Below are 26,397 nucleotides of genomic sequence, written 5' to 3' on the forward strand. Positions count from 1 at the left end.
CACTGAGCTATAAGGTCTGTTGTCAAATCACAAATAGCCTTTTTTCATTAATCACATCGGCACTGTTACTTTTCCACCTAGATCTCCCCAGCAGCAGCACATGAGAATTTCTACGGAAATATACTTTCTACAAGAGGAAGACCAAAGAGGTGGGGAGATAGGGAGGCAGGATGGAGGGGGTCCTACTACCTATGTGCTTTGAATGCAGTCATTACAGACATAGGTCATAAGGTATCTCAACAAGTTGAGTAAAAATATGTACAACAAGTAAACCCAAGTTGGGTTGCCTCCAGTCTTCAGGACTTAATGAACTGATTGAGGGATTCCACATTGAGAAAATGGGAGATGTCTACTGAGAATCACTGTCCTTGTTTACCCAATTTCTCCTCTATGATCTCCATTATCCTCACCCCAATATACCATCACTTAATTAGGGCCTTTGATCGAGAAATGATTCTAGGAATCGCACCAGCAGCAACAAATACATCTCCATTGGTGTTTATTATAATTGATCGCTGAGCGAAGGCTCCTCATTTCTTATGGTTCCAGACAGGGTACCCCCAAATGATTATGCTCCAGGTAATGAGGGATGAAGTGGTTCCTCTTTTATGTCAATCCCTTCCTTGGTTGGTCAAAACAAGGGTACTTTGAAAAAGGTCCCATCTGGATAGCTTTCCACAATCCATATGTTTTAAGTGGAGACAAATGAATTCGGTTTTATTGAGTTAAGGAAAGTTTGAGTTTATTAATTCTTAAATATGATGAAAAGCATGACATACATGCACTCAGACTAGAAATGTGAAACTGAGTTAAAAAAACGTTAAAAAGATAGAAATTAATCTATGGTTTCCCTAAAGAGTGGATGTGGAATGTTCCAGAGCTAATTTGGATAACACCAGTAATGCTGATGGTGATAGTAAAGCTGGTCATTCTCAGATTCTTGAATATAATTGGTTTTGCTTCTTTACTCTTCAGTGCCAAATTAATATTGTTCAATGTGTCAGTCTACATTATTTCAAGAGGCTTTGCTGTGCTCTTACCATTTTTCAGCAACAATTTGAAACAACATTTCTCAGACCGTGTTTTGTTGTTTTGGAAAGTTCAAGTTCACATTTTAAGATGCGACAGCAGCTCCTTTGTGCAGTTCTGCCAAACCTGGTGTTGTCCACAACTTCCAGAACAGGACCTTGTAAGTCCTGGGAGTGGCACAGGGTCCCTACGTTCTCCTGCAATACAGTTCGCATTTACACTTGCAAAATGCTGTGTGCTAATCACTAACATCTCACTTACAATGTCATCAGCGTGAAGAAGACAAAACAGCCCCCTATTTCTGCAACCACCTTTCACAAAAAAATTTTTGATATCACAGTGTACTCACATTAATAGACATTGCCAGGCCTATTAATTATAAAAATAGATGGCCACAGAATCATTGAATAGCAAGAATGTTTTAGCATCAAGGCAACATTTGACTAAATGTGGCATCAAGGAGCCACATTTGAAGTCAGTGAGAGTCAGGCTTCAGCTGTATGCTACTTGGGGGTCATACCAGGCACAAAAAAAGATGTTTGTAGTTGTTCAACCACCTGATGAAGGAGCGGTGCTCCGAAAGCTAGTGCTTCCAATTAAACCTGTTGGACTATAACCTGGTGTTATGTGACTTTTAACTTTGTACACCCCAGTCCAACGCCGGCATCTCCAAATCATTTGTAGTTGTTGGATGCCAGTCAACTCAGCCCAGAACTTCACTTGAGGTGTTCTTCAAGTAGTGGGGCCAAATCCTTTATGACTGCTTCATTAATGACCTTCCCTCCATCACAAGATTTTGAAGATATTCACTAATGATTTCTGTCTGAAGTACAATTCATAGCTCCTCTGATAACGAAGTAGTTCATACCCAAATGCAACAAGACATGGGAACGAGTCAGGTTTGATTGATATGTAGGGACCACTAACAACAGGAGAGAATTAGATTAGATTACGTACAGTGTGGAAACAGGCCCTTCGGCCCAACAAGTCCACACCGACCCACCGAAGCGCAACCCACCCATACCCCTACATTTACCCCTTACCTAACACTACAGGCAATTTAGCGTGGCCCATTCACCTGGCCCGCACATCTTTGGACTGTGGGAGGAAACCGGAGCACCCGGAGGAAACCCATGCAGATACAGGAAGAACGTGAAAACTCCACGCAGTCAGTCGCCTGAGGCGGGAATTGAACCCGGGTCTCTGATGCTGTGAGGCAGCAGTGCTAACCACTATGCCCACTCAACTATTAACATCCTAAAAGGGTAGCTATTGACCAAAAATGAAATCGGACTAGCCATATAATTGCTATAGCTAGATATGGCAGGTCAAACACTGTGAATTTTGTGACCAGAAACTCATCTAGTAATTCCATGTCCTCAAAGCCTGTTCACCATCCACCAAGCATGAGCCAGGAGTGTGATGGAATGCTTGGATTAGAGCAAATCCAACAACACCCAAGAAGCTTGATAGCATCCAGGACACAGCAACCCATTTGATTGGAATCCATTTCTGGAATACTTTAGGACAGCTAAAACTATTTAATATGATTTTCTTTATTTGCAACAACAGCCACTGTAATTTATTCACAATTCTCCCGAAGTGCTTTTATTTTAAATTCTTTCACAGATAATAAAGCTCCCCAAATCTCTTCTTGGGCAGAAAGAGTATGTCGTGGAACTCCAGCTACCTCCACACTTTGTCAACTTGCCTGAATGTTCTTATGCCTCTGGGAGGAATGAGACTAATAAGAACACAACGGACACCAACTCAGACCTGAAGGTAACTTGTAGCAGTCTGGTGTAAGATGTCACAATGTAAATGCAGATGGTCCTTAATTTCAGCCCTCAGTTATTAACCTTGTCTAATTCATTCTGGAATAAGCCGCTGTGTATTGAATCTATGACAAATTTTCATAAATAGTCCCAAAACAGCCGTGTAGGAATGTGCATTAAGTCTTATATTGGAGATTACATTACTTTTTAGAAAGACATATGATAACTGTTCCATTTGACCAATGTTTCAACCTTCCTGCTAACTGCTACTTAATTTTTTTTTCATTTTTATTTTGTTTAAAGCCTTGAGTGCAGCTAAAAGAAGGCAGCCACAAGTTATCAGTGTGAAGTTACCATGCATATAATTGTGATGAAATGCTTAGAAATTTAATAATGTCTAATCAAACAAAAGACACAATCTAATTCAAATTAAACATTGATGAATTATTATAATTAAAATGGCTAGGTGTAGCAAATATTTGCATTAGAGTTTTCTTAATTGAACTGTTTTGAAAAAAATCTGAAAAATAAATTGTTCTTAAATGTGCATCACCCGTGTCTTTAAATTAATGTCATTCTACAAAGATGCACATGTATTCTTCATTTTTTTGTATTTTTGATTGCGGACTAAAATGGGATAAGAATTGTTTTAAAAACCAAAGACTCCTGAAGGGAATGAAAGTGTAGTTTGCAGATGAGCTGGAGTTGAGGGGTGTGGACAAATGGAGATTCAGCCAGCAGTAAGTAGCTGATTGGTCTGTGGACTTGTATCCAGTTTTTTTTTGGTTCACTTGTGGTATGTAGGTGACTGGCTAATTTTTATTGTTTGTCCCTAGTTGCCCTTGAGAAGGTGGTGGTGAGCTGCCTTCTTCAACTGCTGTAGTCCACGTGCTACAGGTTGACCCACAATACCATTTGTGAAAGAGATCTAGGATTTTGACCCAGGTGTTCCCATGTATCTGCTGCCCATGTCCTTCTAGATGGAAGTGCTTATGGGTTCAGAAGGTGCTGTCTGAGGATATTTGGTGAAATTTCTGCTGTGCATCTTGTAGATGGCACACACTGCTGCTATTGAGCATTGGTGGTGGAGGGAATGGAGTAGATGCTTGTGCATGTGTTTTAATTCCATCGGGCTGCTTTGGCCTGGATGTTGTCAAGCTTCTTGAGTGTCGTTGGAGCTGCATTCATCCCAAGCAAGTGGGGAGTATTCTGCTACACTCCTGACTTGTGCCTTGTAGATGCGAGACCGGTTTTGAGGAGTCAGGAGGTGAATTACTTGCCACTATAATCCTAGCATCTGACCTGTTCTTGCAGCCTCTGTATTTATATGGTGAGTCCAGTTGAGGTTCTGGTCAATAATAACCTCTAGGATGTTTGTTAACAGTGGGGGAATTCAGTGATGGTAACACCATTGAATGTCAAGCAGTGGTGGTTAGATTGTCTCTGATGGGAGATGGTCATTGTGGCACAAATGTTACTTGCAAATTGTCAGTCCAAGCCTGAAGATTGTTCAGAACTTGTTGCATTCAGATATGGTCTACTTCAGTATGTAAGAAGTCATGAATGGTGATGAACATTAGCAAATATTCCACTTCTGACATTATGGTAGAGAGAAGATTATCAATGGCAAAGACCTTCTGTTTGCCGATCAGCAATTTGTTGGGTTTTCAGGTAGTTGAACATTTTGGGGTTGTGAACAGGATGCAGAAACGATGTCAAAACTCCAATCAATCAGGAACTGTCTGTTCTCTGCAATAAATGTCACTTACAGCCTGAAAACAACCCGTTTATCTTTCCTTCAGCTGTTGCTCTAAGCTACAATTTTTAGTTAATAAGTTTATAACATCAACGAGCCAGCTTGTGCCTCTTGCAAACCAGTGAAAGCATCCAGAGCAGGAAGATCAAAAAACAGAATTCAGATCAGCACAAGATCCTGTGAACAGAGACCACTGACTGCTTTTCCAGTTTTCTCTCCTGCCATAACACCCATGTTCCTTTTCCTGTCTGTGTGCATATGTGTATATTTGTTTGGGGGATTACAGTATTAACACAGAGTTATATGTCTGTAGTATATATTTGTTTACCTATAGCTAGAATCTGTTTGCTTTCATAGATAGATATTCTTGTTAGTTAAAGAAACCATGCTTTTTGGGTCTAAAAGCCAGGTAAGTTGGGGAATTCTGCGTACTATGTAAAATCTTTAACTTTTGTGATGAGTCCAGGAATAGCTGGACTTTATTCCCAGTCAGATACCCTAGTGAGATGTAACGATATCAGTTTTATGTAGACTAGAGTTCGAAGTGCTATTACGTGCCTTGCTGAGTGAATACTTTCAATCAATTTTTACAATTGAAGAAAGAGATAAAATGATAGATACGTCAGGAAACCTTAAAATTAATCAAGGAGATGAGACTTAAAAGTAGAACAATGATCATGGGGATAATAATGGGACTGAAGAGAGACACATTTCATGATTAGATTGCTTCCACTCAGAGTGTTAAAGATATAGGTGAGAATGTTACATATGTATTTGTCAGTTCTTTTCCAAAGATCTCTAGATTCATAATTATGGCTTTGATTAAAAAATTTGTGAATGTCACTCCATTATTTAAGAAAAGAGTAACAAAGATTTTGGGTAATGACTGGTCGAAGAAATTTTGTGGATTTCTGAAGGTTAGGTCAATTTTGACTAATCTGGTTGAACTTTTTTTGAAGAAATCAGCAGTAACTTGGCAGCAGCTATGGGATATTGTCTAGGTGGACTATCAGAAAGCATTTCTTATGAATTAATACAAGAGACTATTAGCAAAAATGCCAGTATGTGGAATTGAAGATGAACGATTTGAGATAATAACAAGTTAGGAGGTAGAAGACAGAATAGAGTAGAGGATTTATTGATTGATTAGTGGGATGTGACTTAAAGTTTTCCATAGATATGTACTGAGACCTCAGTTCTTCGCTGCATATGTGAAATGGCTTGGAAAAAAGAATATTTTTAAAAAAAATAAGCTTTCAGATAATCTGCATATATGTAGAATGCACAATGCATTTTGGGCATGGGAACAGGATGGAGAACTATCCAAAGTGAAATTTTATCCAGAGAATAGTGAAGTCATCTGCTTTTGATATGAGGAAGATTAATTGTCATGGTGAGCAACTGGGTAGAAATTAGTTTATGTTGCACCCAAAAGCCCTGTGCAAGGTGGATATAAAGTGCAGCATTTTAGCCGCCAGTCAGTCTGTGTGCGATCTAAGCTGGTATTAGTCCTACTACTGAAAGAGTGGGGCCCATTTTTCTGGAATTCCAGGCAAGCCTCTTAAAGAGCCATTCTATGGTGACACAGTAGCTCAGTGTTTAGTACACCTGCCTCACAGCAGCAGGAACCTGGGTTCAATTCCACTCTTGGGTGACTGTGTGGAGTTTGCACGTTCTCCCTGTTTCTACTGTTTCTATTGGTTTCCTCCCATAGTCAAAAGATGCGCAGGGTAGGTGGACTGTCCATGCTAAATTGCCCAAGTGTCCAGGGATGTGCAGGCTGGGTGGATTAGCCAGGTATAGGGTAGGGTGGTGTATCTGGATGGAATGCTGTTCAGAGGGTTGGTGTGGACTTGATGGACCGAATGGCCTACTTCCACACTTAGGGTGTCTATGATTTTATGATATTCCATGTAACTTTGACGCCTAATGTCCTTTAGAGCACACGCTTGAGAAACCTGGCAACAATTAGCAATGCAGGCATCAGGTATCCAATCTCAGAAATTGTCAGCAGTTGCTGAATTTCTCCAGCAACCAAACTCAGCTAGGTGAAATTTCCGACTTCTCTGGCGCAACTAAAAGGCTAGGCTGAAAATAGTGCAGCCAGTCTATGTGGAGGGAACCTCTTCGAGCTATTTCTGAATTTAATTGACTAATTTCATGGATAAATTAGTGATGTTTTCCCCCCAAATTCTGTAATTATTAATGCTTATGATACCCTGCTGCAAATGTTATTTTTAGCTGCATGTACTGATCTGAATGAGCAAAGAAAACGTTACTGATAGCAATTTAATTTCGTTTTGTCGTCATTGCTAGTTCTGGATTGCTGGGTTTAAAAAAAAGAACATTTTGATTAGATGGCTTTGCAGTGCTTGCTAATTGATGCTTGGTAGCTTTATCCAGGAATTGCCAATGACTTTTTTATAATTTCGGTCAATGGAATATTTAAACCAATCACCATGATTAATGTACCAGATAGTTTTGTGTGTTAGCCACTGTATTAACTGATTTTTATGTGTGTTATTGATGTGTGACATGATATTGATGCACTAAATGCAAGCCTTCTAAGTGCATAGATTGATGCACAAAGTTGCCAAGATAAATTAAATAATATTGTAGGGCTGAGCTTTTCTATTTTCTAGGCGGAGTCTGAGTTGCATCAAGTTTTTTGGAGGGCTTTCCGCTGTGAGGTCCAGTGAGCTTTCTCACCATTTCTTACCAAACTTGCCTCATTACCTGTCTCCCTCATCACTATGGCATCATTAATGTCTGATTCAGGCCCCATATTACCGTGTGCCTTTCCTAGCAGCATCACTCAGCGGAGACCAGCTCATGTCGCATATCCCTGGGATAGAGCAGTGTGCTGTTATCACAGAATGAGCTGAGATAGTTCTTGATCAGAACACTGCTTCTCAGTCTCCCTTCTCTGGATGCTTTCACAATTTGCAGGAGGTACAGGGGCTGGTTCACAATTATAAAGTGTCTCTAACTTATTAAGTACAAGTCATGCCTTACAGCAACTGCTGGAGGAAGAATAAACTGGTTTTCTTCCAGCTTGGACTGGTTTTTACTACAGAGACTCGAGAGAGCTCCAGAGCTGGTGGAGGACTGAAGTCTCCTCTGCATCTTGTTCACAACCACAAGCCGTTCAGCTGACTAAGAAGCAATAGCAGGCAGAAGGTCTTTGTCATCACTCGTTGGTCCTTTGTCCACAGACCAATGGGCTGTTTATACCAACCATCTGTACACACTCATTGGCTCCAGCTCATCTGCTGGCCACACTTCAATCACGACTGGAACTAGCTGCTGTGTAAAGGTTTACAAAAATGAAAAGACATGTTCTTAAAACTCATGCCATCTTTGAGAGGCTGCTGTGCACCCAGATAGTCATTGGCAACCCAGCCCCTGACTGGAAATGTTACAACACAGCAACCTCAAAACCATACTGCCCAGCTTTGTTCCCAATACCCATAATTGACCCACATCTTGTCATTATCTAGGAGGGGAACATCATAATCAGACAAGCTATTGGAATATCCCACGCATGAACTTTGTTAAAGATAGCAAACAAAATTATTAGTAGTTGTTGAATTTCTCCAGCAACCAAAAACAGCTAGGTGAAATTTTCAGTTTCTCCCTTGCAAAAGAAATGGTTAGGCTCAAAATAGTGTGATCAGTCTCTGTGGGGGAAATTTCTTAGAGCTATTTTTGAACTTAATTGACAAATTTCATGGATAAATTAATGATTGCTGCCCTAAATTTTGTAATTGTATCCTGTTATTGTATCCTGCTGCAAGTATTCATTTTAACTGTTCATTCACAGACAAAGCTAACAGAGACTGCAATTCATTCTGACAATGCAACTGAGATTTCAGCATCATGACCATTTGGTGATTCCATGATGATCCACTGCACTCAGCTCTCACCTGCTAGAATTGGGTGTTAGTCAGGTCCTGTCTGGCTTGTTGTATCTAATCCAGCTGAGTGTCTCCCCAGTGTCCTTATCCTCCTCCTCAGAATACTGCTCTCCTCCTTCCCATTTCTTCACATGACCTTGTTGCCAGCACACCAGGATAATGCAGCACACTGTGTTCGGACTATACTGGAAGGACCTCCCAGATCAATCCAACCAATGGAACTGCATCTTCAACAGCCCCATCATTTGCTGTTTGGAGAATGGGCAGCATTGTGTCTGCACTCTGCATCAGTCAGGTGGGGTGTGCAATGGCATCATGAGCCCTTGTTCCCAGCGCCAGACTCGTAAAGCACCTGGATGCTCAAATGCATTAGAGTGCCCCAGACTGTAGCCATTGTAGCAGCTGCCAGGGTAATGGGCACACAACTCTCGGAATTGGTAACAATTATCACAGATTTATGGCACCCCTCTCTGTTGATGAATGCTGCAGCATTGTGGTATGGCCCACTCAGTTCCACATGGGTACAGTCGATTGCACATTCATCCTGGGGGAAGCCAGCTATTTCCCAGATTTGACTGTCCAGGCTGCAGCACTGAGCTCATTGTGTAGCAGTGAAATGAATTGGTGTAATCTTGCAAGATGGCATGAGTCACTGTTTTGGTGCCTTTGAGAATGTACGACTGAGCAATCCAATAAAAGTCACCCGTTGCTCCTGGAAAGAGCCAGTTGCATAGGAGTTCAATGCAGCTGTCATTTTCATAGCCACAGGAAAAAGATGGCCACGCACTCCTGCAGCCCTGAGATTATGCTCCTGCATCTGGTCCAGAGTCTGCATTGGCACCATGTCTTACTTATCCCCAGGAAGTGGAGTTGGAATTGGAAAGCTCTTGCTTTCTTCTGGACACCACATGTTCTGTGGGGCCCAGTGGCAGTGTCTGTCCTTGAGCTGAGTGATTCCCTAGTCCTGCTCATTCACCTTCGCTTTTTCAACTAGACAGCCATATCCACACAGGAACCTTGATGGAAATGCTCTACTATGGGAACAGAAAGGCCAAAGGGGATTCTTAGATCTCAGAACAGCCATCAGCGCCATACCCCACAGTTGAGGTCTAAGCAGACATCTCCATTTCGAGGGATGCACTGCATGTGGATAAAGAAGATCATGTGTCAATCATCCATCCACATTGAGCCTGAGTGTGTGCAGTCAATTTATGAAAAGGGACTGTTACAACCCTCCAAGATCCTTCCCTTCCCAATCTCACACCAAATGTTCAACTTCTCATTGTATTCAGTGCAGTGGCCTTCATTGCGCTGACATTACAGATGATAGTGTGCAGCTCCAACAGCATCCTTGGCTAATTGCATGAATAAAGGCTTGCCTTTAGCCAGCGAAAAGGTTGCATCATGTACTTGTTCCATCAATGACCTAGCATCAGTCAAACATGGATTTTTGTCCATCAAAATGACAGTGACTCTCCCCACTCTAGGTATCATTCTAGCTGTTTTCTCATTACACTTCCTGTCTAGAGAACAGAAAATGATGAAGGACCTCTTCAGTACTGGGCCCTACCTGGCAAAACCCCCCATCCCTGACAGATGCCTCCAAGTCCTCCGTTATCTCTCACTACCCTAACAGCCCATTCAAATATGTTCCCCAATCTGGAGAGCCACCGGATTGGGCTTCCCCTATAAATGTCCCTGCAAACCCCAGCATTATGCCTTAATGATACTCACCCTTCTCATGTATTCTCCTGCTATCGAGGCAGTGGTGGTAGCCTCTGCCACTGACAGTTCTCCCTCCTGTTACCTACCATGCCCTCTTAGGCAATTCTGATAACCCGGAGAAAATGAGGACTGCAAGTGCTGGAGGTCAGAGTTGAGAGTGTGTGGTGCTGGAAAGACACAGCAGGTCAAGTAGCAGGTCGAGTTCTGATAACTCCCCGATTCATCTTGAGATTCCCTCCCCCATGACCGTCCTTCTACTCCATCTGCAATTGCCTCTGCTTCCACACCACCCCACCCTCCTGTCACTGCACCCTTCCTGAACGATCAACAGACAGACCAGACGGAGCGTGTTTACCTCAGACCTTGGCCCAACTGAGCACTGTGTTAGCAGCTTCCTAATTGACAGTATGCAATTCACCAGACTGATTCAGAATTGGCAGGACTGATGTTTGAAGAAAGACTGGATCAGTTAAAACCCTTTTCACTGGAGTTTAAAGAATGATGTAGTGGGGTATAATCTAAGGATAAGAGGTTTGGGCCTTTTAGGACTGAGATGAGGAGAAATTTCTTTACCCAGAGAGTGGTGAGCCTGTGGAATCCTCTGCCACAGAAAGCAGTTGAGGCCAAAACACTGAATGTTTTCAAGGAAGAGTTAGGTGAAGTTCTTTAGGCTTAAAGGATCAAAGTGTGTGGGGAGAAAGCAGAATAGGGTTCTACCTTGGATGTTCAGCTATGATCATAGTGAATGGTGTAGTAGGCCTGAAGGGCTGAATAGCCTACTCCTGCTCCTATTTTCTGTGTTTCTCTCTGAATACTTCTGATGACCCTCTAGGAACTGATCGCTGGGTACTCCCCAGATTGTACTTTGATAGAGCCCCAAATGGGAGTGTTCCAAGTGGACAACTGATGGTGGCCAAGCCCTGGACTCTACCCATGACTGATGTACCTCCTGACTGACATTAACTCTCTCTCTGGCTGAACTGAGGACAGTTTCTGATGTGGCTATGTGGGTGAATTGGCATACAGTATTTTTGTCGTGCAGATAGCTATAGATGTTGGATTGATTTTTCATGATGAGTTCAACTTTGGGCCCAGTATCTCACCTGTGAGAGCTGCCAACCAGTCAAAGGTTAAAGCCCAGCATTGGCAGCACCACTGGAAATGGCAGGTATTGAAATGCAGCGTAGATTGAAGATTAGTGATGGAGCCTCAGGAATCAGGTGAGTGGGACAAAGTGATGAGACAGGGGAGATGGGTGAGGAAAAGTGAAGGGATTGGGGGAGTACATGGGGAGTGGGTTGAATATTTGGGGTAAGGTGAAGAATTAATTTGGAAGGGGCCAGTAACCTCTGATGGTTCTCTCCATTAGGCATGAGCTGTGCAAATGCCTGGTTTACCTGGCAGGTTGCCCACGTGTAGGACTCTTGCCGGGCAATGTTTAAAAACCAGCAATTGTGTAATGGCATCCTTAATTGGTGACTTAAGGGCCTCAACTTGCCTCAGAAAATCTACTGAGCCTTGCTTCTCTCAGATTCAAATCATTGTGATGGGATCTCCACCTTGCAACTTCCTACCCAATCTCATGGATCCTTTTCTCTGAACCTGCCTCCAATCTGGGCATTCAGTTCTGCCCTGTAATCCTGTAAGGATAATTTTCTACCTTTGTGCCCTTGATACAAATTTTGAAAAAGGATGACTTTCATCACTGTCACCCATTTCATAAACCCATGTTGTCCTGAAGTGCTTTATGAAGTACTTGTGAGGGTATAGTTAGTCGCTGTGGTAATATAGAAAACACAGCAACCAATTTTCACACAGCAAGCTTCCTCAAACAGCAATATGACAATATGAATGGTATGGATAATATTCGCAGAGCTCTCCGGGAAAATTTCTTTCACTACATTGAAATTTTTTTAATGTCTATCGGAGAGGGCAGATGAGACCTTAATTTAACATTTCATCCAAAATCAGCATCTCTGACACTGCCCATTCCTTCAGTAATGCACTGGTATATGAGGTTCAAGTTATGTGTTTGATTCTCTAAATTAGGATTTAGAATTGTGCACCTTCTGACTCAGACATGGATGTGCGAGTAACCAAGCCACTGTTGATGCGAAATGAACTCCTATACACCTCCATGAAGTACATACACCCTTGCAGAGTGACACCATGTGGAACTGCTCAGAAGGCTAGCTCATGTATTGAAATGTTACATACGAAAGCACTTTAAATGCTGTTGCCTACATTCCTTGTATAATGTTCCTCCAAGTAGTTTATTTAAACGCTACACTGGCGATTACTGACTTTTAATATTTTGGTTATAAATTGACAAATCTCTTATGAGAGTCTGGAAGGTTAATAATTTGTAATCTTCAAGAGGTCTTTCACTATTGCACTACATAACTATCAAATATAACTAAAGAAAATAGTCAAATACACAGGGTTTATAAAATGTGAAAATCATTATTAAATTATGTTGTAATTATTGTATCCCTGATTGTTTACAAGGCAATTCTTAAGTTACTTCTGCAGTACAGCTGCATCACAGAACTTAAAGTTTTGTTAAACTCCGGACCTTTCCCAGATTAAAGCTCCTGCAGACCAGACTAGCAGTCATTTATATTAATGCGTAGGTCCACTTAGGGATCATTACACTGCCTCTGAGGTTCAGAGGTCTATGCTAACTTGAGTAAGATCCCATTAAGATATCAACAAGGAGCCTATGATGTGTGTGGTCACTTGACATGAATATTACTTACATCCTCATCTATTTCAGTGAGGTTACAAAGTCGCTTCTGGCTGTTAGCTTTTATTCTCAAAGGACAGTTTTTCATCTTGCAGTCAAACCTATTTGTAGATCTTAAATGTAGTACATTTTTTGAAAGTACCCTAGGTATGGTCCAATCAAGATATATAAATAAAATTCTTTTAGCTCATTTCTTGACAAATTCTTATGTGAAACCAATTATTCAAGTTGGAGCTAAATGGTATTTGTAGCTGAAGTGACTCTTTCTATCTCTGAAAAAACTGGAATCAGGTCCCATCTCACTGTAAATATCAGCCATAGTATGTAATCTTTGGGATTTGATCCGATGCTGTAGAGCAGCCAACTGAAGGAACCACGAACTAGAGAATTCAATTTTCAGTGCCTTGCAAATAAGACTTAGCTTCAAAACAAAAAAGGTTCACTGATACCCTGAACACCAGCACGTCATTGAAGTTTGACAGTCAGGAGAAATTCAAATGAAGAATTTTATTGGAGTCCAGGGTCTGTCAGCAGTATCTGGAGTGTTATGACAATAGTTGCTTTGCAGCATGAAAAGGAAAATATTTTTAAGTGCTATCTGTTTAGCAATAAGCATCACTGAGGACTGACATGATAAAATAATCCTTCTTAATTTAAAAACATATGTTTATGCCTTCAGTATCTGTTCTGTCACTTTGATGCATAAAAACTAGTCTTTCCTCAGACAAATTGTTGAACGTTACTGAATTTCAAAAATAAAGCCGTTCACCCTGATCCTGGCTGTTTGAATTTCGAGAGTTCTCCTATCAGCGATACTCACCTGCATTTTCCATGTAACCCTGTAGCTCTTTTCCATTTAAAGTCTGTATCCTGCACTGGCAACTTAATAAATAATAGCATCTAAGTAAATGTTTTTATTTGATCCTATGTTAACTTTCTCTGGATTTACATCCATATGATACTTGCAGTATTAGATATAAAGTAGCAGTATAAACTCAATATACATTAATGATAACAATGTATGCCAAAATATAATTTGAAACCTGGTCTCCTTTAATCTACTAAATAGGGCTGACCACTTTGTTTAATTTCATTATTTTACCTTGAGTTGAGTGTCTGTTATCACCACAGGAGTGTACTGTTATGAAACTGTGGTGCATGCCAACCACTTACCTTGGTTTTCCATTTACCAACTTGCTCATGCGTGCAGAGATGGAGCATTCTATTCAAAGTAATTTCTGTAGGAGTGGACATTCTCTGTTTTACTATGTATAACGATGTTATAAATTCATCTATGAAGCATGAGTTTCCAAGAACGTTGCTCATGGTGTGCAGTGGAAATCTTCCCATGTGCCTACCAAGAAATTGAAATGTTCTACCCAGCCCATTTCTTCATCTCCTTGTAGTAGTGTAAAGTTAGTATGCTGCATTAAGTAGTTTGCAACAAAGAAAAGATGCTTCTGTCATATGGTCACAGTTGATGGACCGGGGTTTCTGTTGAAGTGCTCTGGGATTGTTTTCAGTGCAATTTTGCCAATGTTCATTTAACTAACACAAAAACTGAAGGATTTTAAGTGCACGTTGCATCTGACGCAGTTCAAGTTTCTTTTGTAACCGTCTTATAAACTCCTGATTAGAAACAGCCTCTGCCCGTAAAAATGACCATGCAGTCTCTTGTGAATTAATCACTATTTGAAGCTTCTGCAAATTGCTTCTGTTTTCAGGCCTACACAGAGGCTCCAAAAGCTTTGCTGGTTATTTTGGGCACATGGACACTAATAAGTAGAATTGGAAAGGTTATATGAAGGAACTCATTACTGCAGACCAATCTAACTAGAAAATAGAAGTGTACTTTTTTAAAGGTCATTTTCAATAATTTCAAAGCATTTCAGAGATTGGCATTGTGATTTAAAATGTTTAACTTTTTCTGCTAAACACAGTTTCAGCTATATTATTCAAACTTTACCAAGTTTCCCTGATTAGGTACATCAAAGAATGTTTTCTAAATGCAACATTTAAAAAAGATGTTAAAGCATTGTTCGATTATATTGAATCAAAACACTTCCAGTCATGCAAACGAGTTTGATCAGAAACATGGATCAAAAAGATCTTTTCGAATCGGGTGCAGACTTGGGTCTCATTTACCTTGGAATTGCTAATCGAGGACCAAGTGGAAACTATAGCCCAACATGTTTCCTTACGGTGGCATTGTAGCAAAAACTCAGTACAACAGAACAAACTGTCTGATCACCAGTGTTAAAGTTTCTTAAAAAATAGCAAATAAACTTGAAAGTAAGATGTGGTACATTTTATTTTAATGGCAGCAACATTGTCCATCTAGAGAATTTGTATGTAGAGAATACCAGGGCTCCCAAACTGGGGATTATGACACTGAATTGGATCGTGGGATGAGTAGGTATTGTTGCAAACTCCTTTTCCTTCGTGGCAGAAAAGCAGGGACTCTGATAGGGCAGTTTGGGGATCGGCTCCAAGAAGCCTTGGCATGCATGTGCACCATTTTGTACTTGCCTTGTCCTCCATTATGACAGTGGCCTATTTAAACAACTCTGAGGCCCTATGACTGCCTTCAACGGTGGTTCCAACATGGAAGGTGTAAAAAGCCAACACTGCTTGTTCTCCAATGCATTTTAGACTCTCACAGCTCTAACCCTCTCACAAATCTCCCTTTGTCCTCCTACATCTCTACACCGCACCTCTTGTAATTTTATCCCTCTCTCAACTTCTGTATCCCTCAAAATTTCTATCCCCAACTCCAAGGCATCCTGCCCCCATTCTCACAGCTATCTCCCACCAGCCCTCTCTCTCACAGCTCTACTCCTTTCACAAATCATCCTTTCCCCAATGTCACAATTCTACTGACCCTACGATAATGCACCCTGCCCTACTTTCATATACCAACAACTCCCCGACCTCCCACCTCTTGTCTGTTCGAACTCCAGGGTTTTGGCTATTTTCAGCCTTTAAAATGTGACCACAATTGAGGAAAACATTTTTTTCAAAGCACCGTTCTAACCTTTTTGTGAGATGCGGTGCAAGCAGTATTGCTTTCTCATGGGTGACTGTGCAATGCATTCACAGCAATCTTTCGTCACAGTTCTTTTTAACAATTTCCACTATGAAATGCAAATGTATGCGACAAGGTACTGAACAAGATTATTTTTTCATTTACCTTTGTGTCCCAAAGGAAGCAACGGGATTGATTTATATCCTGCAGTTAAATATGATCCTTGTGTAAAATGAAAATTTATTTTTGTGTTTAAACAACTTTGAAAGTTTTCAAAGCTAACTTCAAGCATGTTTTACTGATATATGTGGTATGTAGATGCAACCTACTGGAACAGTAAAACTTTATAACCAAATACAGCTACTCTAATTATAAATTGAATTTGACAGGCATGTTATGTTGTAACCTGGTCCATTTTAAAATGATGTTGGCTGACAACCCCATACTGCTTTCAGAGCACAGGAACATGTGGAAAAAATTGTTCTTTTACATTTCGCAGCTTGTCACTTCCTCTCCAGGGCAACCTTTGACCTCCCAAAGAGATCCTATCACCCACAAGGGAAGTATTCCCACTGGTGTAAAGGAAGCAGAGAAAGGTTTTCATGTTGTTGTGGGACGGGAGCAAAGCAAACACAAAGATAAAGCGAAATAAAAGGAAAAGATTTTAAAGTGCTTCCATCGGGTTGGACGTCTGATTTTATTTTATTGTTGTACATATCACTACATTCCTTTGGGCTCCAAAGAACATAAAACTAAAATGTGATTATATTAGCACTCTTTCTCATTTCTTGTTCTATTAGGAATCGACAACAAGCAATGGTTTTCATATGGATGGGAAAGAGAAAGCGAATTTGAACCTTAAAGGTATTACTGAATGAATTGTATGCCATGACGTGTTGACAGGGTTGTTCTTGCATACAGTATTCAAAGTCTGTCAACTTCATGTTTCATCAATAGAGCTAAAACAAGCAGAGTTGAAACCACTTTCATGCAATAGGGTGAAAATTCAAAGCAGCTTTTTTGTCTACACATGGTACTTAAATTCAAAGAACCATTTTATCTCCTGCTAAAGAAATTTTTTGTTTGGCTAATTGTTTACAACTGGAGGGAGAATCATCTTGCGCAAAATATATTGCACAACTTGATATTTTGGCTCTGTAGAAAATAGAGTAAATTGATTATTTCATGAGCACGCATGGTTTAAATTTTATTAAGTCTTTGACTGCAATTAAAATTAGACAAGAAAACGTGTGATGGTAAATTCTCACAAATCATCTCTGTGAATTCCTGGCAATGACTACTGCTGACGTGTGAATCCAATTTTGTGGCAAATGACTTATTCAGCTAACAGGATTTAATTTTTTTGCCTCCCCACATTGATGCAGCACAGTAATGTTCTCAAATACTTCACTATTTCACAGTAACGGGATTCAAAGGGATTGCAGCTTAATACTTCGAACAATTATTTTCTCCCCTATGACAATTGGCCATTCAAAGTTTTGATTGAGTCATTATAAATTGTGTAAGACATCTTATCTTAATGCTGTTAATTTTCGCATGTAAGTAATATCTCTATAATATCACTTAAGTGAAGTTGCTTTAATTTATAGGCTGCGATTCTTGCAAAGTGGATTGTGACTCCATCCTACTGTTTACAATATGTTGCAACTTTATGTCTGATACATTTGAAACAGAATGGAGTCTTAGTTTTATAAGGGCACTTGTAGGTGTTTACAATGTGAAGACTCTGGATGGAATCAGCTGGTGGTAAACCTGGAAGGGGGAAGTTCAGAATGAATGGTGGCAGACCTGAATCTTTTTGCCTGCCTGCATTTGCCAGAATTTAGTTCAGGGCGCAAGGACCCATGTTCAACCTTCTGACTCTGTGCCTGATGGAGGCATGGGGCATCTGGAAGTAGAGGCCTGCTGAAGACCAAGCCCTTGACTGTGCTTCCAACTCCCTGCATCTCTCATGTAATGACCCTGGACTGGCGAACACCTTTCCAACATTGTTTGCCTGTGGCCCAATTCATTCATGTGCCAGTCCTTCCGATGGCAGCCAAGCCTCCGTGGTCGTGCTACTGAGCACACAAGCTGCAGTCCTCTGAAAGACAGCTATTAGTAGGTTTGGTGGATCTTTCCCAAAAAGAGGCAGTGTGCATCTTTTGCCGGCTTTCCAAATGGCAGGCGGGACTGATAAGTCCAAGGACAGGAACAAAGTACAATTTTAGTTTCACTAGCAGTTTGCACTTGCCATTTTTAATAAGCTGACAACAAAGAGAACTAATCATACCTCAAATTCTCAAATCATAAAGCAATTCACAAAATAATCTTTTTCATCAAGTCTTTCTCTTTTCTCCCCATCCAGATTTAGTCCTTATCCTTGCTTAGAGGATAGTTGGGTAATTTATTCCAAATTTAATACTCACAATTGCTCTGTTTTGCCAGATGCAGAGTCTATGCTAATGCACATAATTCCACCCTTTCTTTGTGAGGAAACACTTGGCTTCTGCACTTCACTTCCTTCCCAATAATGTACGATATATTGTTTAGATCATGGTCAAGGTAAGTCACAGCTTTGAATCTGCAAGTTACCATTGCATGACTTGATGTGCAGACCTTCACCTCACTGTGCTTCATTGTCATAAGGATCTGTTCAAAATAATGTATGCAATTGGATCATCTGCCCTTTTTGGACAATAAACATTTTTGGAAGACATTCAGAAGCTCATTCTGTTAAAAGTTTTTATTGAACGAGTTATTATCGCATTCATTGCAAATCTTAAATTCCATTGTGACCATAATAATGCCTTACAGGATTGTTTATTTGCAGACTACGGGTCTCTGTTGAACCCATGTGTAGATAACTGATTGAGAATTGCAAAATACAAAAAATATACTTTAGTAAATGTGTTGTTTGGGTTGATAAGTCAAGGATCTGTCATACTTTATGGCAGAAATTATAGCTTCAGTTTGAAACAATGTCATACAGCAACTACCCACACAAGAGCTCTGTTACCTCTTAAATCAAATGAGAAGCAGATTCTTATTTTTTGCAGCTTGCTGATTGTGTGATGATATTCCTAGCACACCACAGGGATGTCCTGAGAGTGATCCTGACAGTATGAATTTAAGCAAATCTTTTTGAATGAAATCAGCTTCTAAACACTTAATGGTTAAATGAATAAAGGATTATCATCAACCTATTATTTCTGTATGATTCATAGCTGCAAACATTTATCATCTGACTCTGTTTTGAAATGGTGGGAGTCTTTTACCCTCCTTTTCTTTTGTCACTTTTCTCTTTCTCCTCACTCATCCTTGACCACACATCAGTTGCAGATCAGCGCCTGGCCTGCTCTCAAATCTCTTCCAGTGCAATTGAAAATTACTAATGATTTTTAAAATTTCCTTCGGCATTCTGCCACAGCAATATGACTAAGAGTATTGAGGAAGTGCACTTTATCCCATTGCTGAGAACAATTTACTCATGAGATAACAGGTCTTCTGTACTCATGGAATAAAGTTGCAGTTGGGCATTCTCTGATTATTATTGTAACCTTTTGCAATTTGCTACAAGTTCCAAAAATGTTGAAATGGTGCATTTTTTCCATCATATATTTTTGTGTGGCAAGATTCTGCTTGCATAATATATAAACAGCCAATGCAGGTACAGTTTTTGTCTCAGTTTATTCTTGATAAACAAGGACAATAGTCAAAAGATATGGTGCTGGAAAAGCATAGCCGGTCAGGCAGCACCTGAGGAGCAGGAGAGTCAACATTTCGGGCATAAGCCCGACATCAGGAATGTCACAAAGACAATACTCTAATAAAAGTAAAAAGCTGTGGACCCTGGAGATCTGAAATAAAAATATAAAGTGCAAGAGAAACTCAGCAGGTCTGGCAGCACCTGTGAAGAGAGAAACAGAGTTAACACCTTTGTATCCTGTTTTGTCTAAGAGGAATTGGATTTCAGCAGAAGAGCCATACCGGATTTGCATCACCAAGTCTGTTTCTCTCCACACTAGATCTGCTGAGTTTCTCCAGCAATTTCTGTTTTCATACAAAAATGCCCGTGTATCGGATACATGAATTTGTTAGTAAGTTTGGTTTTACAATTTCTTTCTGTCTTCCTGAAGGCAGTGTCTCATGCTGAGCTTTGTAGTTGTTAACTGTACCTGCTACAAATAACAAGTTGTTATTTGTGAAAACGACATGAGTTATCAGGCCACATACCTATGAATGAATCCTCAGTTACTCGTTCTAGCAGAAGCCATTGAATAGTGTCTAGGGCTGGGAGTCTAGACTGTTGCTTTCCATGACTTAGAAGTCAGTCCAGATCTGTTAACTTGTTGAAAGTAACAGATTCATCTTTGGATTTAGTTGTTCTGCATTGCTTGCATGTGCACAGAGCTGTATATTTACCCTCTGAGATTTAGAATAACTTATTAATATGGCTGATAATTATGCAGAATTAGGTTAAAAGTACAGTACAAGGACAGACCATTCAGCCCAACTGATACTTCAAACTGTTCTCCTTTTAGCAAACCTTTCTATCTCCTTTTCTCTCATGTACTCATGAAAGATTTGTGTCAGGCTACATCTCAGTCTTCTCTTTCCCAAATAAATAACCCCCAGTCCATTCAATCTTGAACCTCACTGAGTGTTAGATTCCATAGACTTCTGGCAGAGAGTCGAACAGCTAACATATTAAAATTGTCTTATTTTCCTCACAAGTGTGTCCATGTGTGCAGATCTGCTAAGGCGTTTCCAGATTTTCCTGTTTTCATCTCCAAGTTCTAGCTGTCACAATATTTTTTATTGTTAGCGCCTATTTATGGAGCTTTTCTTTTTGCCCTGGCTGCCTATTACTTGAAAGCTCTGTGTCACCAAAGAAAATGTGCAGCAAATTCGTACTATTAAACAAAGTTGAGATATTTGGCAAGTAGAAAAAATGCCACAGATAACTAAGTTTAAACTTATGGTTTCTGAATACTGTGTGTGAAATGTGATATTCATTTACCATTACACAAAGTATGTGGATGTTAACCTAAGTGCTTTAGGTGTCTTGCTGATTGTTCGCCTTTATTCAGAGGAGCTGATTATAGTAGATATATTTGAATCCTGAAGCAAAAGAAAAATTACATCGGTTTAAATTTTTCCATATTTATTATATTGCTGTGACTGGCTGCAAAAGAAATTTCTTGTATTGCAATTTTTGCATGCATCAAGCAAAGGTTTACTTAATTAGAACCTCCGGGCAATGAAGAATTCTTTTTTACATTCTGTGGGTCTTAATATGCTAAATAATGCAAAGCTTCAACTCTTCAAGCATGAGACACACATCTGGTGGCTTAACATTTAAATTACAGAAAAAACACTTTGGTAGTAATTTTCTAGCAAGGGAAGAATGGAAGTTGTATTACAACTAAATTTAATTTCTTTTTAGATTTTTCATCTCCTCTAATTGCGAGTATTTGACTGATTTTCCTTATATGTTTTATTCAGATCTTGGTGCAAATTATATTGAACTTCAATTTGAGTAGCTCCTCACTGTTGTTGCAGTAGAGAAATTATTGTTATTGCGTTTTATTTAGCAAATTATTACAAGATATTTGGAGAGTAGGAGTTGAAATGAATTCAGCCAGCCACAGTTGTAGCATTGTGTAATATTATTGAATCTTGAGTAAAGGCAAAAGGCAGAATTGGGCTGCCTTGCAAAGAAATTGGAGTGACTTGGCATGTTATTTTTAAAATGATTGAGAAGAATAGAAATACATCCAAAAAGAAATTCAAACATATTTAAGTCAGTCATATTGAAGTCCATACTTTGATCCATATTCTTTGCACAAAAATAATACGCATGTTTTAAATCAAAAAAATAAATGAGTGCAATAAGGTTGAATAGATTTGATGTGTACAGTGATGTTTGGATGAAGGAGTAATCACAAGCTAACTACACTTGCTTGTCCTGATGACAAAATAGTATGTCCTGTTACTTCTGTAAGTGCAGGCACATAGTTTTATCACAAATGCAAGGCAATGTATATAAAGCAAAATTAATATAAAGCACACAAGCTGACATGAAGGTGAAATAGTGAGATACCTGGTCATCTGTGACTACTGTAATGTGATACTTATGTTAGCTCCTGTAACATACAAATGAAATGTGTCATTTGCTACTGTAGCATTCAAGAAACCTTTAGTCAACACCTGATGTCTGCATATGTACCCAAAATGTCAACTCTCATTCCCCTCTGATGCTGCTTGACCTGCTGTGCTTTTTTCAGTTCCACATTTTATCGAGTCTACAAGTGTACACTACAATCACGGACTCTTGCATGTCAGGACACAAGCTAAGTAACTTAGATAAGCTGCAGCACGTTTCCCTCAACTGCAAGAGAACTCAATATGTTGAAGACTGAGACCTTTATGTGGTGGTCATATCATGAATATTTCCTTTAAAGGAATATTGCATATCTGCTGCAACACGTAACATAACATCCCCTTTTCTTCCAAAGATAAGAAATCCAAAATTGATGTACATCATTGTCCTTGGGCAATATTGTCCATTCAGCAATTATACAGATCTGTAAAAACAGTATTAACACGATCAATCGTTCAAACTTCGATATACTGTTTGGAGGTTTGATTATGTATCCTGCTCTGATGATCATAAACCCACTTGGGATGGTATGTGTTATTCTCGGTTGCTCCTGGCTGACAACTTGGTTGTTTTGCTGCTGGTTGCTCTTACTCAGCATCATCATACAGTACTTATTTGCAGAGGTTACTTTCTCACTCTGTATGTATGATTGAAGTATCACACATTGCTCTGAGTTGGCTTCTGTTCCTTCGTAATGTAGCACCATGATCAGTAATGGTTCCATACGACCTGGGCTGATTGCATATTTTAGCAATCCAGGCTAGTCTCAGGTATTTGTGATGAGAATTCTGATTCTCCTTCTCTTCTATGCAAAGTTGTGATTGTGTTCTTCCTGCTCACAGTGGGTATATCTGTTTCAGTCTCCCCTATTTTTGACAAGGAATGACAATTCTTCCCACTGTGTGTGTGGTTTGAATCTTATGAATAGTTTCCACGTAAGGTCTGTGTGTACTGGCAGCCCTGTCACTGTTGGATCACTGGTATCTATTCCATAGAAGATTTTTGAATCCAAACTGAATGTGCACATCAGTGTGATTATACCATTGCACAATTTGATGATCTACTATACTATGAGAGACAATCTTTTGTAGATTGTGCAATGGAGCACTGCTTGTTGGGATACATGTCTTTTACGACACAGACTGGTAATGTGTTTGCACTAATTCCTGTAATAATTTTGATTTCCAGGCTGTGTCCACTTCTCTTTTGAGGACATATGACATTGACTGTCATAAAAGTTTCTGCTTGTCTTATACCATTGACGTAGCATGTAAATATGAAAGTCTTGGTCATTTTCCAAAGGCTGCTTTTCAGTTTGTTGGCTGTTCACCTTGTTTATATGTGTGTCCATTTGGATGACTTTGTTTGTACTATCAGTGTTGTACCAACTGTATCAGGTTGGCTTTTGTAACCACATTTTCTGCACCTGTGTGCCCAATATCCTTTGGTGCCACATGCTTTGTTGTTATGAAGAAACACCAGATAACTTCTGGGTAGGTGAGACAGAGCATATTTATGTGAGACCTTGCTTCTACATACGTTTTGCTGATTGCAGCAATAGTGTTGACTGCATGTAGGTTGTTGTTGGTATGCCATTATGGTGTTCATCTACCAGCAAGGCATCAATGGTATTGCCCTCCATCTTGCCCAGAAGATCTTGCCTGAATGCTTTGATCAAAAAAGAAGCAAATACCAATTCAATTAGCCTCTCCTTCAGAGAAGTTACTTTCATGTCCTTTACTGCAGCTTCTCAAGACAAATTAGTCACTATACTCTTGGGGTTCCTGTCTGTATAATATATGTTACACTCTGCAGTCCAGAAGTTGATTTGTACTTTGAGTTGATCCACAAATTAGACTCCATTTTCTCTCTGGATTTTTTTTTATTGCTCTCAGGAAGACATGGATATATTTATACTGCTGCACCCTCCTTGCCAATAACAAGTGTGATTTTCAGTGATCACCTCCCAAGATCGTTTATAGCTTGATTTACTAACTAAGACTGCATATGTTGTGTAAATAGCTTTAATTCAACTTGCTGTCCAATCCATAACTGAATATTCACCTTCCATTTCTTGTGATAGATGTGTAGTTCTTTTTTGTTTGATTGACGTGGAGTACAAGGTTTGCTGGTTCCTTTATTATTTGGTTTGCCCTTCTGTCTTTTTAGATTTTTTTCTATTTTACTTTTTCTTTCATGATCACAGCCACTTTAAGAAGTTTTGTTGAGTGTAAGTTTGTGTCTTTAAGAAATTATGATGTGGAGGTGCCGGTTTTGGACTGGGGTGGACAAAGTTAAACATCGCACGAAACCAGGTTATAGTCCAACAGGCTTATTTGGAAGCACTAGCTTTCAGGATGCTGCTCCTTTGTACTGTGTCCTATGGTCCTACTCCACAGCTACCTGATGAAGGAGCAGCAGTCCGAAAGCTTATACTTCCATATAAACCTGTTGGACTATAACCTGGTGTTGTGTGATTTTTAACTTTATGGAATTAAGGATTGGAGTCATAGGTTTCAACCTGTAGAGAGAGTTTGCACCAAATAAGGGCAATAGCATCGAGACGGGCTTTGGGATCAAATTGAAGGAAACAAAATGGCGAAATCAATTGACCGCTGCACAGACATAAATATCAAGATTAGAAAATCATTTCTTGAGCTTAAAAGGCTGGTTTTGTTTCAGCAGGAAGAGTCTGTAACTATACTGACAATGCTAAACTACCAATGTTAGTTTTAATCTTACATAAACCTTTAAGCTGCCAATTTTGCTTTTAAACCAATAAGGTGTATTAATGACTGCACCTTAAGTTTTACGTTGGGAAGTAGGCTGAAACTAATTTGTTTATTTTTGTAAAATAGGCAGATGGCTTCAAGCTCATTAGGTCTTGAACTTTAAATAGAAAGAAGGTAAGTATGACTGCTGGCTATTTAAATCGCAATCTGTACTTACCTAAACCTATTGTGGTTGGCCTCTATATGCTTTACAAGTTAGGACTGTCTAATCTTCGGTGAGAATTCTTTTATAAGCACTTATTACTGCAGTGCTGTGAGGTGGTGAGATAGCTGATGATCTGCACCCGTGATGGTATGAGCTCCCATGAAATAAGAAGATGTAGGTCATTTAGTACTGAAGAATTAATGAACTTTTATTATAGCAACTGTATTCAACATTTGTACACTGCAATCACAGGCACTTGCATGTCTGGGTTCAAGCATTTTAGATGTACTGTACTATACCTCCCTCAGCATGTAATGCTGCAAGAAGACTTAGTAAGAAAGTGAGACCTTTATACATTTGGATCACTTGCCATAATACAGTGATTGCATTATGAGCATGATCCTTCAAGATTTATCAAATATCTACTGCAAGAATTAACACAACTCAAGCCGCAATTGCTTTGCTTGTTGGTATAGACTTTAAAAATGTATACTGATTTTAAGTGAGACGCAACATTTCCCTGCTTTATTTTCATTGCTTGAACAGATGGGGAGATTTCATTTGAAAAGGTGCAATATTGAACCAAAACATGATTGCTTTGAACATTTACCACAGTGCTATTCCGATCAAACAGTTGTATAGAGTTCAAATAATAAATGTGCATATATATCCCGGGGTGCCACGTTCACTCCAACTCTGTAGTTATGTGCTGTGGAACTGTGTATCAGTCTATCAGCTACTTGCAGGGCAGGAAAACTACACTCCATGAAACAATGGCATGTTTGAGTCTCAAATGTGATTATTTCTAAAATATGGCAAGCAGAAGACATGAACTGGTGGCAATAGTTGCCTGTGAGTAAAAAGTAACAATAATTTTAAATGTATTTATTTCAGAAGCTCAACCTGAATTAATATCAGAGAGAAAAAAAAACCTGGGTGAATCATGAGAAATGAATGGCAACAGAATGATAAACATATAGCTGGTGCTCATCATGTACTGATGGTTTAAAGAGGTGTTTGCAAAATTTGAACAAACAGAGATGGGCATTCAGTAACTTTATAAAATGCACTAGCTAAAGAGGTAAGAGCCAGCTACATCCTTTGCTGAGCAAGAGAGAATGATTTCCACTTGTTTAATAGCTGGGAGCTGAGTAAAGATGACAGCTGAAATCGAGAACAGAAATTGGTGAAACTTTCAGTGGAATTTCAGTCAAATTCAACTAATCAGGCCCACCAGAATGAATATTATAGCCTGAGACAGAAATGAGGTGAGCATGTTGACAATTTTCTAACAAATTTGAAAAATACAGTTGGAAAATGT

General features: G+C 39.6%; 1 protein-coding gene across 1 annotated transcript in view; it reads left to right on the forward strand.

Annotated features, from left to right (window-relative positions):
- Positions 1-26,397, forward strand: part of ofcc1 (orofacial cleft 1 candidate 1) — a 181,053-nt gene that overhangs the window by 10,617 nt on the left and 144,039 nt on the right. The window contains exons 3-4 of the mRNA XM_060824012.1: positions 2,659-2,811; positions 16,774-16,837. Coding sequence (XP_060679995.1) covers positions 2,659-2,811; positions 16,774-16,837 — 217 coding nt within the window. The remainder of the gene's footprint in view (positions 1-2,658; positions 2,812-16,773; positions 16,838-26,397) is intronic.

The sequence above is a fragment of the Hemiscyllium ocellatum genome, chromosome 4 (genome assembly GCF_020745735.1).
Source record: "Hemiscyllium ocellatum isolate sHemOce1 chromosome 4, sHemOce1.pat.X.cur, whole genome shotgun sequence".
Taxonomy (NCBI): Eukaryota; Metazoa; Chordata; class Chondrichthyes; order Orectolobiformes; family Hemiscylliidae; genus Hemiscyllium; species Hemiscyllium ocellatum.